At 44.9% G+C, this 17,257-nt stretch overlaps 1 protein-coding gene across 1 annotated transcript in view; it reads left to right on the top strand.

The window, feature by feature from the left end:
• The window catches only part of LOC147684185 (cytochrome P450 2J5-like), a 315,668-nt gene that overhangs the window by 114,297 nt on the left and 184,114 nt on the right, over positions 1-17,257 (top strand). Inside the window, exon 4 of the mRNA XM_086944598.1 lies at positions 14,398-14,558. Coding sequence (XP_086800724.1) covers positions 14,398-14,558 — 161 coding nt within the window. The remainder of the gene's footprint in view (positions 1-14,397; positions 14,559-17,257) is intronic.

The raw sequence follows: 17,257 nt of genomic DNA, 5'->3' as shown, positions 1-17,257 counted from the left end.
GGCTGTTTTAGCAATTGAGACAACACTACATTAAGCTGCCATTCCGGAGGTGGAGCTCTGATGGGTGGAAAAGCCCTAAACAGTCCTTTCATAAATTGCTTTATGACTCTTGAGGACCATAAAGGTGGAGTATGTGGCGATCATCTATATCTTGATATATCGGCCAGATGAACTCTAACTGACGGGTGTGCAAGACCAGACTTTTCTAACGAATGCAGATAAGGCAAGATATCTTCTGGAGCAGAGAGAAAGGGATCTACCCCCTTGCGTTTGCACCATACACAAAAATGCTTCCACTTAAGCCTGTGAGTCTTATTGGTGCTTTCAGCTCTAGACTTGCCAATAATGTCCTTACAGTCTTGCTCAATGTTCAAATTTCTAAATTCAAAAAATTCAGGAGCCAAGCATGTAGTTGTAGAGAAGTTGGCTCTGAGTGACTCACTTGGCCTTTGTTTTTGGTCAAAAGCATTGGTGTCGGCAATAGACGGATGTACTGAGATTCCAACAGAAGGAGGAGTTCCGTGTACCAATGTTGTCTGGGCCACCTGGGGGCTATCAGCAGAATGCGGCAGTGTTCCCATTTCACCTTCGTGAGGACCCTGGGTATCAGAGGAATGGGGGCAAAAGCGTATGCTTAGATCCTGACCATCGCATCAAAAGAGCACTCCCACATGAGTTTGGGAGAGGGAATCTGCTTGCGAAGAATCGGCATGTGGAGTTGATCTGGGTTGCTGGTTTCCCCCAGATTGCAAATATCTTGTCCAGCTGTTCTTGTTCCAGCTCCCATTCATGACAGCTGTCGTTCTATCTGCTCAAGGTATCCGCCAGGTATACCGGAATCCCCGGACATGTTCTGCTGTCATGGAAATTCGGGGGAGCGTCAGCCAGTTCCACTACTGTTGTGTGTCCTGTGACAGAGTTAGAGATTTTGTGCCTCCTTGTTTGTTGATATAAAACATGCTTGTGGTGTTGTCTGTCCGGATCAACACCGACAACCCTTGTATTCGAGGAAGGAAATCCTGAAGAGATAGGAAAATGGCTTTCAATTCCAGTCTGTTTATGTGCATCTACCTCTGAGCCAAGGACCACTTCCCTCGCACTTGCAGGTCCTGTAAGTGTCCTCCCCAGCCTTCCATAGAAGCATCTGTTGTTACTGTGTGATCTGGGATGACTGGAAGAAAAGACTGTCCTTCGGACAGATGTTAAGTCTTAGTCCACCACAGTAGGGCCTCTTTCACCGGAGAAGTGACGTTGATCACGTTGTCGAATTAACCTGTGGTATGAATCCATTGACGTTGCAGTTCCTCTTAAAGAGTCCTCATGTGCAATCGAGACAGTGGCACGAGATCTATTGCCGAAGAGAGCATTCCCAGTAGAGATTTGTACAGTCTCACAGAAACTCACTTTTTTTCTGTACAGTTTGAGTGCTAATGTTCGTAACCTTTGCTGCCTTTCCTGGGAAAGAAAAGCCTTGTTCTGGATGGTGTCCAGTTTGGCACCCAGAAATGTCATTAACCGGTTTGGGAGGATCAAAGATTTCTGGTAATTGTGAGCGACCCAATTTGTAAAAAAAAGTGAGGCAATAGTCTGTTGCATTTTTCACTGGGCGAGAAAATGGCGCCTTTTGCAGCCAGTCCTCGAGGTAAGGGAATACCTGATGATCTTTGCTTCTCAAGGCTGCTGCCACTCGAGCTAGAAACTTTGTGAAAGTCTGTGGAGCCGATTTGAGTCCGAATGGAAGGACTCGGAATTGATAGGGGGTACCAGCCACTGTGAATCGTAGGAATTTCCTGTGTTTCGGATGAATAGGGACAAGAAAGTATGCATCCTTGAGATCCAATGAATTCATGAAATCGCCACTGTTGAGGCGTCGTAGGATGTCTGAAAGTGTAACCATCTTGAATGTTTGACTATTCAGAAATGTGTTCAATTTTCAGAGGTCTAGGAAAGGCTTCCACTCTCTCGACTTTTTGCGGATGAGAAAGAAGCGGGAGTAGATGCCTTTCCTTCTCTGGGAAAAAGGGACCTTTTCTATTGCCCCTTTCTGAAGCATGATGCTTCTTTTTTGAGTAAGTGAAGATGAGAGGGGTGCAATCCCCTGGGAGGGGTATTGGGAGGTACATGATTGAATTCCAATGTTTGGCCATAAGAGATGAGATCCAGAACCCACTTGTCTGAAGTGATGTCTCGCCGGAGATTTTTGCACCATTCGGGGGGAAAGGAAAAACACCTGGTACCCTGCTGCAATCACTGCTTGTGGCCGAAGTCACGGCCTTGGGATCCTGGCTTTCGTTTAGAGCCTTGCCTGGAGAAACTAGCTGTAGTCACTAGGCGGTAGGATTGCTGCTGATACCCTTGTCGATATTGTGGCTGGTAGGTCTGATAGGACTGGAAACGCTAGTAAGCAGTGTTCCCTGTAATGTGCGCACCTGTGCGCCCACGCACCTTTAAGGTACAGAGCGCGCAGTGTCCCGTGTGAAACGCGCACACATTCGCGCCGCAGCCCGCTTTTAAAATGCGAGCGGTGAAAAACTGCAATTTCCCGGTTGCCTGAGGCATTTCTGCTGGGTGCTGATTGTGAAAATATTTTGGTTAATTGCAGCACATAACAGTGCTGCAATTAACAGGAATCCTTTCACAATGAGCCACAATCAGCACCCAGCCGCGCTCTATTTAGAAAAGATATAAAGCAAGTCCAAAAGCACGACGTATAAAGCATACGTGCATGTTTTTTCTGAATGGAGAGAGGCTGCGGGCTGATTGTGGGCACTTGTGAAAGTATTCCTGCTATTTGCAGCGCATAACGGGCGCTGTGATTAACCAGAATACTTTTACAAATGACCACAATCAGCCCGCAGCCTCTCTCTATTAAGAAAAGAAATGCAGCAAAGACAAGGCAAAAGATAGCTAGAAGCCATTCTTTTTTTTCTTTCAAGTTTATTTATTAGCATGGTTATTTAAAACCTGTGCACGTTTAAACCACATTATTAAAGTCTGTTAGTTTAAAACCCTTTCCACAGTAGAGGGGGTAAAAAAAAGGTCATTAATATTGGCGGAGATGTCTTATATGCAAGATAGCAACACTAAAAAGATGCAATGTTCAAAACCCAAGTGCCTGCCATGATTATTTACATTACAATGTATGACCACCTGGCACACATGCAAAAGTAGCAAACCATCTGCAAAGTACATATTTTCAGTTCAGAAGTACAGTTCTATTAAGCCACTTTAGGTCAATCTAACATATATGCAAAACAATTACTCAAACCGTCCATTAAGTGCATTTTCGGTTCAACTGTGTAATCTTATTAAGCCTCTCCAAGTTTTCCAGCATGGATAACCTCAGCTGCCATTCTTCATTTTTTATATTATTAAGGAGCCTCACTGGCAGTCCTTTTCTGCAGATCCCTTTGTGTAAACATTAACATTCATCTGGCTTAAGTGCAAAAGTGGCCCAACAGTCTAATCTTAATAGGCTCCCTCCAAGCTTACCTGCACAGATGGCCACAGCTGCAATTCTTAATTTTTGTGTTATTTTGAAGCTTCACATAGCAGCCCTTTGTACAAATATTCAACAAGTGCGTCATTGTTTGCGGGTCAGTCTAGACGCTAGTGCCCCACCTTGGGGCGCTTCAGTTGTTCTATTCCTACTGACTTGCTTAGAAACTACCCTAACATTTTGTGAAATTTCCCTCTAGTTGTTTTTAGTGGATTTATACCAGATTAATCAGGCGCTTGGCTCTCAGTATTTAATTGTTCGCAGCTGATTTTATTCATAGATACTGCTGTGTTGTAGTTGCAATAAAAAATAAACTTCGATGTAATCAGCACCACAAATGATTGCTTGAAATGACGGTTTACAGTGGTAAAGCAAGATCCCCATGGAAACCGTTCTGCAAGGAGGTAAGAGAAATCCCAGAACCGTCATCTGGTAGTAAAAGAGAGATGGCTGTGGGCCCCTCATGCCCCTGGGGTTAGGGGCCACTAACTTTAAACCTTCCCCTAGCCAGGCCTTTTCAGGTCTCACCTATAAACAGCCTTTAGCTGTTGTCAAAGATCTATTGTGGACACAGGGATAGCCAAAAAGCAAACGGAAATCCCCCCCCCCCAATTCGATTGGTACCTCAAATGCAATCAGGAGAGTGAAACTAGTAACACCTGTCCTCCCTAGAGGAGGTCCTTTCATCCCTCCTTCTATCTATTAATCTCTCCGACCTTTAAGCCTTTTATCTAGCGTCCATTTACCTGTCTATCCATGCTCCCATCCATCTGTCTTTTCATCTAACCCATCCATCCTCCCTTTAACATTCCATCCATCTATCCATCCACCCATCCATCCACCCACCCACCCACCCATCCATCATTTTACCCACATTTTATCAATCACCTATCCTTTCACCCTTCCTTCCAGCTTTCCATCTATCTATCCAAATATTCATCCTTCAATCCATTATTACGTGCACCCACCGATGTAAATATAACTTTACTCTTCCATCTCTCAAACCTTTCATCTTTGTATCCATCCTTTTATTGAAATTCTCCTTCTTGTCGCGATTTCCTCCTTCTTTTCATATTTCCTATATTTCATTCTTCCTTTCTGTCCTCCCTTTCTCTTTCCCTATATTTTCCTCATTCTTTCTCAATCTATTATGGTTTCTACCCCGCATTTAGAATAGAAATGCAGAAAGTTTTTATGTAGTGCGAACGCAACCCAAAAGTATTGGAGCCCTTTCTATGATTTATTAATATTTTTTTTTGTATGCATGGGGAGAATAATTGATTTGCCCAGAATCACAGAATGTTAAGCTGACCCGAGACTCAAAACCCATCTCCTAAGTCGACAGCTCGAGCATTAAGCCACAACCTCAACCACAAGAGCAGAAGCATTTTCAATATTATATACAACTTGATGCAAAAAAACAACTATTGACAAAGCCAATAGTCTTGGTTTCTTGTAGGTGTAATGTAACTTCTATTAGATATCTAGATGCAATGACAGAAGCAGCAAAATATCAGTTGGGTGGCACACTATGCGATGCACATTTTTTGCTTAATTGTTTTAAATTCACACCCTTAATTGCATCGGTTACACCCTAATGAAAGATCCTCGGGATTTTTCATCCCACTCAAAGCCCTGGTCTACACGTGCGGTCAAGTTCTTGGTGCACATAGCCTTTGCTGCAGTGCACAGAGACCTTACTCTGCAGCACACGGAGGAAAATAATTAGGGAACATTGCTAATAAGTCCCCCTATAATTGGAGAAATCCCTATCTTGGGCTCCCCGAAAGGGCACCTTGCGGTACTGCAGGGTTCCAAGTGCCTTAGCAGTATCAGTATCTTTTTTAATGGCAGTAAGCACCTCATCAATATGGCTGCCAAACAGGCTGCCGCCATCATAGGCCGTATCCAAGATCTTGGTCTGAACTTCCGGGCGACAATTTGTTGTTTTTAACCACCAATTTCGCCTTAAAACTGCAGCGCCACTTAACTGCCGGAAACCAGTTGGGGCTATGTCCATAGCAATGTCAATTATTTCTGATGCTGCTCTTTCTCCTTCTGTGAGTATTGTAGGACACTCTTCTTTACTATCTTCCAGAATGACATCCTTCATCGTACCTATGTCGGGCCACATTTGCCTATCATAGCAGGCTAAAATGGCCAAAGCGTTAGCACACCTAGCTGATGAAAATCTTTTTCCAATTGAATCAAGACGTCGACCACCCTTGTCTGGTGGAGAAACAATAGGTGTAGATGGATTTTTGGATCGCCTCTTTGCCACCTGAGAGATCACTGAGTCAGGCTTGGGGTGACTTGTTAGACACGCAGGAGAGCCCTCAGGGGCTCTATATTTTTTATCCAAACTTGGCAGCACAGGAACCACGGAAGCTAGAGCCTTCATGACCTTGATTCCTTCCTGCCAAATATGGTCAATGATGGGTATTGATTTGACAGTCTTTCTTGCCTGGTCCTTAAAATCATAGAGGAAACAGTCCAATTGATGCACAATTGTTGGAAGATGAAATCTGTTAGCGGCTCTGTCCATAACATTACGGAATCCTCCAATATCCTCCGGAGGTGAGTCTGAAGGATGATTAGTAGTAGTAGTAGTAGTAGTAGTAGTAGTACTAGTGCTTTATTGTGCAGTTAATAAAAACCATTACAAATAGCCATCAGCAATAAAAGAAAGCAAATTATAAAAGACAGTTAGAAACAATTTGTTAAAAAAATCAAATATTAAAGTAATTGAAGGAGTGTCCGTCCACCACTAGATACACGTGTGTTTCTTCAAAGAGGATTTTGTTTGTCTAACCTAGATCTTATTCCCAACGGACGATACGGTCTATCAGCTCCTTTCCCCTATGTTTTCTTGTAGGGGACAGGGTGGCCCTCTCCCTAAGTAATCGTACCTCATTGCAGTGGTGCTTCAGTGTTCCGGATTAGTTTAAGTCTCTAGGCCGTCCTGATGATTGGAGGCTGACAGTGTTAAGGGAGTGCTGTCGGTATGTGCTTGTTCTTTCGATGTTTTGAGCCTGGATTCTACCACTCCGAAATATTTTACCAATCGGCAAGCCATTTGCACGTCATCACCTCTAAAGCAGGCCAGTGTTGCTTCTCTGCAGGTCCTGTTTCCATTTTTTATAAATAGGGGTCTCAGTAAGTTCAGTCGGACTTGCAGCAGCTCTTTGCAGTTGGGAATGAGGTGTGTGATGTTTTCCTCCTGCGTGCCGCACAGACGGCATAATGCTGATTTTGGGGGACGCAGCCATGGGGCCAAGTGGTCCGCTGATGGAAGTACTCCCAGTCATAGTTTTAGAAATGATTCTTTTGTTGTTTTGGAAAAACTAGTCGACAAATAAGCCTGTGGAGTAAGTTTGTTATAAGTTTGTACGGTCAGCCAGCCATGTGCTCGCTTAGTTAATGAAGCTTTGTCTTGAAGAATGGATTCATTCCCTTGCAGTTCCCATAGCTGCCTTGCTCCCAGTTGGTTGATGGCGTCCTCCAGAAAGAGTCTTGCTGGACTGACGTTTTTATTTTGTAGGTCTTTCCAGAGGAGCGCATGAAGAGTATTTGCCGCTCCTCTGCTTATTTTGTACCAGATCTTGAGGTATGTTCCCTTGCGTGCAAGCTCTTCCTTAACCAAGTCAAGTTCAAGTCGGATGATTAGGCGGTGGGGATGCCGTTGGTGCTATGTAGTCATCCCACTCATCAGTGGGTGGAGGGTGGTCTGGCATATCTCCTTCTTCCTGCTCATCCTCAGATGTAGTAGGGTCTTCTGTGGGAGGAAGAGGAGTCATGGGACATGCTGTCAACCCAGGAGTGACAGGAGGTAGAGGTAGCGGGGTTGGAGGAGTTACCTGCAGAGGTGGAGAAGCTGCAACCTCATCCTCTTAAGGAGGAAACCTTCTTTTATAATCTGCTGACATATTCTGAAGGTCTAGAATTAACACCGGAGGAAATTGCGCAGGCTGCGGCCTAGGCTGCTCAAAATATTAATATTGATGGTACTGAGCAGGAGGGGCCGGATAATGCTGATAATACTGCTCTTCATCATCATAGTCATCATCCTCCTCTTGCTATTTAACATTCAGTTCAGAAGGACTATGTGCCGCTCGGAACTGGCCTTCGCCCTCATCCGAATCCTCGTCATCCAAAAGATGGCTGGGAGGTAGCGGACATATTTTTGGTGTCCTGAATTGAGTTTGCACAGATTGCTGGAACGGGGTTGACGCCGGACCTGCATAACATACTGGATTTTTTTAAGGTTAGTGTCATCATCGACGGAGAAATTCTTGTTGTCGGCGGTAAACCAGTGATAGTCAACAGTACTGCCACAGCCGGTGGGATCGCCATCAATGGAACTTTTTCAGTAGACAACGGTGTCGTCGTCGACGATAGTATTGTCGCCGTCGACGATGGTATCGTCGTCTACAGTTTCGTGTCAGCTGTCTCGTAGTTGACGGTGGTGTCATTTACGATGTCTTCGTTGACGATGTCTTCATCGACAGGCTTGTTGATGATGAGGTCTTCACTCTCATCGACGGTGTAGTCATCGATGATAAAGTTAGCGTCGACGGTATGGATCCTTTTATACTTGCCGTCGATGTTAACGCCGTCGACAATTTCGACGATGAGTCACAGTCGTCGTCGTTGAATTAGACACCAGCGTAGTATGGCTTTGGGAAGTGCCCCCAAAGCAGCGACCAGCTCTCTAGAACGCGCACAAGCACGCGCTTTCTGCATGCGCGCACATCCCTTTCATTTACTCCGAAGGCTCGCGCAACTTCAACCCCACACACCTTGCACTTTATTTTACCATTCACATGTCGCCAACTCCCGCATCGACTCTCTGGGCGGCCATGAATAATGCATGCCCGAGGTGAAAGCCGCTTTGACGGCCGCTACGAAGAAGTGGCTGGTTTTGCTGGCTCTTTCCAGTGACTGCATGTTAAGCTTTGCGACGGAAGTCAATCCCCAAACCCCGTCCTATTACCGAGGTACAGCCAGTCCGGAGGTTACAATCGCCCTCCGGAGTTTGAAAAGGTTTGCGGAGATGTGCTGTCACTAAGGTGAATGAATGTCCCTCCTTTGTGTCACTGTCAGAAGCGGTTGCCACATTCACAGCTTCTTGGCGGTTTAGCACAAACATAATTCTGGCTATTTTTGTTTATTCGGAACTCTTTCCCAGAGGGCTGCTGGGACACTGAATGGCCCAACAACCGATGCAACTCTGTTGTGCCTTTGTGTGGTGGAGATACGACTAGATACCTCTGGGTAGTGAGTTGCTTTGGCGCTAACATTGACAGCAAGGCCTGGTTTTATACTGCAAGCATTCCACGCGTTTCCGTGCTCTATGACTTTAGTCCCTAGTGCCAGTGTCCTTTCAAATGATTTCTCTTCTGCATCCATTAACATTGTTGCAGGTCTGGTCTCGGGATCACACCCACGTGTTTCAATGTCGGTGATCAGCTAGGCACGGGGGGGTTGATCTCATCAGTGGGGCGCTCCCGCCAGAAGCCTCCATGTTCTTCCCAGTGCTCGCTTTACCCCCAATGTCAACACTCCCAGCACCGTGCTGCGGCGACCGCCCTTCAAAGGGAGCCGAAAGTGTTCGTTATGCATGGGCATGCATGCCAATATTCCAGGTCCAGAAATAATATTTCTGACGTTTCAAAAACGTCAACTAGGTCAAAGACATCATCGGATTTGACCTTTCACATCGGCGCTTTACAAACATGTTTGACCAAGTCTATATAAGGGATAGATCTTGCAAATGAGTATTCACGACTCACGTTATAAGGAGATAGATTTAGACAGAAAATACGGGTAAATGAGATAGCTCGGTGGGTGACATGCGTGCTGCAAAAAAAGTGCCATCCCAATTAGTTGAGTTGAATTGAAGCAACAACTTGAAAAATACCGTTATTTGATGAATAATAAGTTAGAACTAAAGAAACTGTACCCGTAACAGAAAATTACCCTTGTTTTTTGATGGAAGCCTACCAGACAAGGCAGTTGTCTGTGCTAAGAACATCTTGAGGACATTCATGAAGATGAACTAGGAATGCATTCGGCCCTTTGCTTACCATGCATTGGCTATGTGGTTTGTAGCTCATATCTTCTGGCTTTCTATTTGCTGACTTTATTTGCTATAGACAATCCAGCTTGAGTTTGTCCCTCCCTTTGCCAAACCTTGTTTAATGCATTCTTGACGAGCTCGCTTTCTGCAAACGGGCCTTTAAATCTTGTTCTTATCTTGTTATATTTGCTGTGCATTCAAAGTCTGAGGTAAATGTCAAGATCTCACTTCAGAGGGAGCCTGGTCTTTATTTTTCTTTCTCTGACTTCAAAGTGAGACCATTTATGTGACAATTCTGCTATGTATCCATGTTAGGGGAGAGGATGTAGATTTTTTTTCTAGCACACAACAAAACAAGCATTGGCATAGCCAACAGGTCTCGCCCTTGGGACCTTATAAGTGTTTAGTTAACCAGCACAATATCCTTGGTGCAACAACATCAACTGTTGCATAGCTGAACACATATAAGGTCCAAAAAGTGAGACTTATTGGCTATGCCAATGCTTGTTGTAAAGGGAGACCAATAGGATATAGAGTATATGGTTGCTACCATAATAGCCTATGGAATTGTACTATTTACTATTTACTACTTTGTTATTTATGTACAGTGGGACTCCAACTACGATGACGGGAAATGATTCAGGGATGTGAATCTATGAACGATACCCCAATACTGGAAAAAGGGGGGTTTTAAGTCACTGCCCTGTGTTCCTACAACCCTGGCAGGTCATACAAATCCTACAGATAAATCTGAGGAAGTCTTGTGCCTGTCTCAATAAAGGTGTGGGACAAGCTTTGCAAAGGTCTTGTCTTGGCTCAGGTGTGCTGCCAGGGTACTTTCATGAGCCAGCTCCAGTAGGAAGGCCCTTTAGTATTGGGGGACCATCAGGGTCCTTGTTGTTCTACGCACAGGAACCTTTTGCTCAATATAAAGGAGGTTGTCCCCCCAGTAAGTGTAGTTACTATCAGAGGCATCACCTACTGCTTCGACTTCAGCCTGTTGCCTCATGTCCTAAGGGGTTGGACACTCTCTGTGCCCTACAGAACTCCCTTGGTGGGACATCCTTCTACATGCCATCCAGTAATGACTAGCAGGCCACCAAGGGGAGCAATGCCCTACTCGGTGGGCTACAGGGCGGCAACCGCAGGTTCCCCATCAACTTCACTGGGAGAACAATCAGGGCTGGTTTCTCACGCCCCCTGCCTCTCTGCTTCTTAGCAGCTGGCTGGGCCATTATTCCAGACTCCAGCCCTTTTTGGCTCCCATCCTGAGCAGCCATGGACCATGCCATAGCACAGATCCAATCAGGTAACCCTAACTTCGCCACATGCGCCTTGAGCTCCACTTCCGTCTAGGTGGTATGCTCAAGGTCATTACCCAACAGTCCACAAACATGGCAGGGCTCACTGCAACTTTCAGAAGACCTGAAAAATGCCCTCACTCAAATGGGACTAGGGCCACTGGATAGTGACCCTCTCTGTAGTCAATCAACACAACTTGGTGGAATGCAGTGGGAATTACCTGCTCTGGTGAAAATAGCTGACTCCTTACCATATTGATACTGGTTCCTGCATTCCTCAGAGTCTTCACACCCTGACACTTCGGTAACTACACTAAACTTCCTCCCATTAACAGGGACAAACTCCCCCTTGAAATACACTAGCAAACCCTAGAATCTTTCCGCCAAGGGAGGGGGGGGCTCTTTTTGTACATTTGGCTTCCCTCTTGTAGTGTCCATACTCTTAGCACTCATAGCATTTAAAGGGCTCGGGTTGCGGACCTTTGTTAGGGTAGTTATTATTTCTGGTGGCCAGTTTGGGAATGAGAAACAGACCTTTTTCCCTGTAAGTTGTTTTGGGGGGCGTTAGAGAACTCCGGTGCTGACCTGGATTCTTGCCTCTTCAGCAAGCTTCCTGGTGTCAGAAAGCCTACTATCCACCAGGGTTTGGTGCAGCTCTATAAAACAAATAGCAAGCATGTGCTCCTTTAAAATTAGGTAGTACCACCCTGAATAATCATCTCTTAAGCATCCCCTCATCCAGGCCTTCAGTGCCTTACCAGCACAGTCCAAGCAATCAACCCAGCTCTGTGTTGATAGGTTGTGGCTGGCTTTAATCGCTGTCTTATGCTTGTCTAAACGTACTGGTCAAGGTGGCCTTCATTGCAGTGTAGCATGTCTGGTCTGGTGTAAGAAGAGTGTCTCTACCCATTGTAGGCATGTACCTCCAAAGACTACCACCCCAGAAATCCTGTGGGACCTTGTGCACTCTTAGAGCCCTTCATAGGCTGAAAACCACTTGTCCACATCATATTCCACCACATAAATGTACACCAAATCTTTGGGCATTCTGAGTTTTGACTTGTGGGAAGACACTGCAGCTATGCTGCCACCATTACTGTTGATGGCACCTACTTCCAGGGTTCTTATATCCATCTCTCAGAGGCTCAACTCATCGGAGAGCTTCTTCTACTCCAGAGCTAACCTTCCTCTCAGTCAGACCCTGCTCTTTCTCAAGCTTAGCAAGCTCCAACTTCAGCTTCCTTTCCTCCCTCCTGTCTGCCAGCTTCTTTTGGGACAGGTTCATGGAGGAGACACTGCTCCCTGCTCTGGGAAGCACCACTGTTTCTAGAAAGTAGCTTGTCCCTCCCACTGGCAGTTCCAGAGACACTTCAGGCTCCAAAAGCAGGTCATCCTCTTCCTCGGGAATTTCCTGCTCCTCATCTAGGTTATCATCACCTGAAACCTGGATCTTCATCCAGGCCATTAAGGCTTCCTGCAGCTCCACCTTCCTGGTGAAGCCTCTCATAGAGACTTGAAACTCCTTGCAAAATATCCCAATCTTAGCCACAGTATAAGACTGTAACTGGGCCAAATAAAACTCTGCAAGTTCAGGTGTAGTTGTGGGTTCTCCAGATTGAGACGTAATTTAGCAGAAAAAGTGAAACAATCCATGGAATTTTTGCCTGGATTTACTCAAATCACACCTTGCTGGATTTGTCCTCAGTTGGTCTTCAATCCTGAGGGCCCCTGCCATTTAACCTTGCTGGAATTGTCTTGATCTTTTCACCAAGCCACAGGACACCTGCCTTGATTTATTCATGCTGTTCCCCAGAGGGGAGGCTATCCCTCCCTAATCATTCATGAGATTGTGCCAATTTGCCTCTTCCCTGACACTTGCAGATCCATCTGGCAGCCCCCATTCTGCGCGGGACGCCTTTCCAAGTTTGGGGATGTCCCCTTGTCCTGAATATGACCTGGCATGACACATCAATCATGCTTTTTCTGAGTCGAAACGTCAATGCTTAACCTTGGTTCTGCATTAAAATATCTCTGGGTCCCACTATAGAGCAACTTTGCCATTACCAGAGAGATTCCTTTAAGTTTTGCTCTGACCATTCTTGAAAATTGTATATACAAAACAAATTAAAAACTATTTACTAAAAACATAGGTAAAACGTCAGAGTACTTGTTCAAACTTTAAAAATACAATGTACCTTGCCCTATGGTCTTTTTTGAGCCTACCCTAGGGTTGACTTATACGTACTTAACAGAAGTTTAGACCTGGCAAAAGGTTTATTTTGCCACTGCAAAATGGTAGTTTAAAACTGCACATGGGCTGCAATGGCAGGCCTGAGACATGTTGTTTCAAAAAGGAAGTGTAGTGGGTGGCACAAAAAGTGCTGCAGCTCCACTATTAGCATTTACTTTCTAGGCCCTAGGTACACATAGTACTAACAAGTAAATTAAATGTGTCAATCAGGCATAAGCCAATGGTACCATGTTTTAGGGAGAGAGCACAAGCACTTTAGCACTGGGCAGCAGAATTCTAAAGACAACAAAAATCACTTCAGCAAAATGGGAGTGTTGCAGGTAAAAGGTTTGAGGGATTATCACCCAAGGGTGGCAGATCTAACAATGTAGATTTGCTACGTATCCGCAATACAAAATTGAACCCACTGTCGCTGTAGCCACATTCAATTACTCGCTCTCCACATTTCCACAGTTTGGGAAACACTGTCCTAGATAGCAGAGTCAGCACATTTATAATATTCTTGCCAGTGCAATACCTTTTGTACATCTGATTCTGGGTAGTTTGGCCCTAACACTCAGTGTTCATGAAGTCTCATTCAGCCAGTGCATTTCACGGGCTGGTTTGCCTAAAAAAGGAGAAGGCATCAGCAAGGACACAACAGAGAGTGAGTGAGGGATGCATTTTGAAGCAAACACTCTAGAAGAGTGCACAGGAATATGAGTGCTAATCACAGTCGGCAGCAGGGACGCGGGCAGTACGTCAAAGTGCCTGTGATAAACACAATGACCTCAAAGATACAGATTATGTCATAAAGCTGCAAAGGATCCTCCCAATGCTGTCAAGAATAAAAATCAAGGGTCATGATGTCTAGCGCTGTCACCTGAACAGTTTTGGTCATCCTCATCGCTAATGTTTTGTTCTCCAAAGGGTAGGTGGACACTGCTTTAAGTTGTGGAAATTCAGTTTATTATATTAAAATAAATGCCACCCAAGCAATCAGAAACCTTCACCATTCCTAACTGTATTCAATTTGACCATCAATTAACTTTCTAGGGAATGTTCTAAAGAAACAATAAGAAAAGGGGGTGAAACGTTAGGTGCCTGATTGTAGATTTGAAAATAAAACTAAACAAGACATGGAATATGTATAACATTTAAAGTTAAAAGAGTCCAAATTTCTTTGTGAATTTACAAGTTCCTTCAGATATTAGTGTCTTTCCCTTTACCTCCAACTGTAAGTCAGACCCTTATCCTCCATCATGACTTTTGCTGTCTGTATTCTCAGGGAGACCTCTGAATCCTGATCACCTAATCAGGAGCTGTGTAACTAATGTCATCTCTGCTGTGGTGGTTGGGCATCGTTTTTCCTTGGAGGATGATGTTCTGCACCGCCTCATGGAAGCCGCAAAAGCAGTGGTACCTTTTCTGGGTTCCTTCTGGGGCCAGGTAAGATACTGTTCTTTCATTTATCGCTCTGATTTATTGTATACTTATCATATAATTTAAGGAAACAAATACATTGCCGTATAATGTAAGATGTGAGTAGGCAGTCGTACATATCTGCTTTGCTGGTTAAAAATAAATAATAGTTAATACTAATTAGTAAGAATATCCTGGTGGCAATGTTTGCAATGATTTCCTGTAACCTTCTCATTTGCAATAGTCTTCTCCTCGGCTGTATAGTTGATACATTCTTCCAACCATACTTCAAACTGCACTATCCGGCTATTGTGGGCAATAGCAAAGCAACATAAACAAATTTCGAGTTTTTATAGCACTCTCATCATCACAATACCTAATATTAATAATCCACTTTGCATCAATCTGCTGCCTTTTATGTTGGATTACCTCTAAGAAACTCTTACCAAAAGTGTTGTAAAGGCAGACATTGAGTGCATATTAAGATGACCGGGTGCATCTGTTTGACACATACAACAATATTTATTTTCACTAAAATTACTTAATAATACAGTGAAAACACTATAGACAACACACAGGGTTTATAAAAATAAGTATCCTTTATATAGACTGAACACAAGACCCAACAACAAAAACCCACAATACTGTAGTGGTAGAAATAGCTTAGTTCAAGTTGATGGTAAATGCAACATGCTTCCCACAAAAGTACCTTAATTGCGTAACACAAAACAAAAGGTTTGCAGGGAGGGTGATGTGTTGGTTCCTTGCTTCGGGGATGCAAGGCGTCTGTTCCTCAATGCTTGCGCAAAGTATACGATGCATCTGTTCCTTACCGAAGAGGAGGTGATGCGTTGATCTCTTACTGCATTCCGGTTACAATGCGCCAAGATGGCACTTCCATGCGTTACACTGATCCAGTGTGATGCGAGAAGATGGCGCCCTTGATGCAATGCAAGTCAGAAAAGGGGGTGGTGATGGACAGAGTATCTGAATTAAACAGAACACTCATACCCAGTCAACAGATCAGGGCTTGATCCATCACCGTTTTTTAGCTCACTGCACCATCCCAGCTCAGAACCTGGCTATATGCAAATTAGTCTGTCCCTGGCCCAGTGCATCATGGGAACAGGGCAGACCAAACTACCAAGCCAATTCTTATACTGGGATATTGGTGCAATGAGCAAGGGACTCACATCTGAGTATACCCTTCCACGCTTATGGTGGACAAAACGATTCAGAAAAGGGGGTGGTGCAATGCGACAACATGAAGATGAGGCATGCATGCCCGATGTCCGGTGGGCGAACTCTGTATCTTCTGAGCCACGATAGGCCATGCGGCACGCAACCCTTGCTGTGGTGACACGCTTCTCTGATGATGTAACGACCAGCAGCTGCGACGGAGACATGCTTCTTCGGTGATGCGACGGCGACCTCTGTGATGGCGGCACGCTTTTTTTTGTTGAGTCGCGCTTCCAGCTCCCAGCGACACGCAGGCTTCAGCAGACAGAATCCCAAGCAATTGAATTCAGGGGGAGCTGGTGGTGAAGTCTTGTATCCCTGAGACTTCAGCAGGAGGCAAGCACAGTTCAAGCCCTTGGAGATTCTTCTTCAAGATGATGAACGTTTCAATAAAAGTCTTTCCCCTTTCCTTGGCAATCAAGAAACCACTGCAGGCCAACCTCAGAAAATAGCACAGGGGCAGTCAACTCCTTCAGCTTTTCTGGTTCTTCTCCTTGGCAAAAGTTCATCTTGTTCCCAGAAGGGATCTAAAGTCTTGGGTGTGGGCCCCAATATTTATACCAGTAAATCCTTTGTCCTCTGAAGGTGGAGGGTGCCTGTATCTAGCCAAAACCAGCTCTGTGCAGCTTCCTGGCCGGAGTTGGAGACAGCATTGTTGAAGGCAGACCTGGCCCAGGTAGCTGAAAGGAAATCTCCTCCCCCTACTCTCTATTGTATGAAGGCTGGGGCGCTGAAAGGAAATCTCCGCCCCCCACTCTCTATTCAGCCAAGATCCTATTCAGCCCAGCCCTGGCCCATCAGACTGCTGGAGCCCAAGCCCTCCTGTCACTCACAACCCAGACATGCAATGCACAACCAAGCAGAGGCAGGCTGGATGGTTAGGCAAGAAAATACCTACTTTCCAAAAGTGGTATTTTCAAACACAGAATGTTAAAACCAACTTCACAAAATGATGTATTTTAGCATTCTAAATTTGTTTTTCTACCATGTTCTCTGAGATGGTTAGGATTATAAAATGTTATAATCCAACTGACCATTCTGGCCTATGGGGACCGGTAGCCTTGCAATAGTGAAAAACGAAAATGGCTGTAATTCACTATTGGGACATGCTACACACAACAGGGCATTTCCTACCTCTTACTTGCAATGCACCCTGCCCGTAGGCCTACCCTAGGGGTGTCTGATATGTAGAAAAAGGAAGGTTTAGGGACTGGTAAGCAGGTGCACTTACCAAGTCAGCATGGCAGTACTAGACTGCACACAGGCTCTGCAATGGCAGTCCTGAGACACACTTTACAAGCTGCTTTGATTTACAGGCCCTGGGCACACATGGTGCACTGTACTAGGGCCTGACAACTAAATCAAATAAGCCAATCATAGAGTCACAAATCCTTTACATCAATTTAACATAGGGAGCACTTGCACTGTGGTACTGAGTAGCAGTGGCACAGTGCCCAAAGCATCTAAAACCAGCCAAAAAACAGAGG

This window comes from Lissotriton vulgaris, chromosome 11 (assembly GCF_964263255.1).
Source record: "Lissotriton vulgaris chromosome 11, aLisVul1.2, whole genome shotgun sequence".
NCBI lineage: Eukaryota > Metazoa > Chordata > Amphibia > Caudata > Salamandridae > Lissotriton > Lissotriton vulgaris.
Note: the sequence above shows the minus strand (reverse complement) of the source record. Positions and strands in the feature narration are given on the sequence as shown.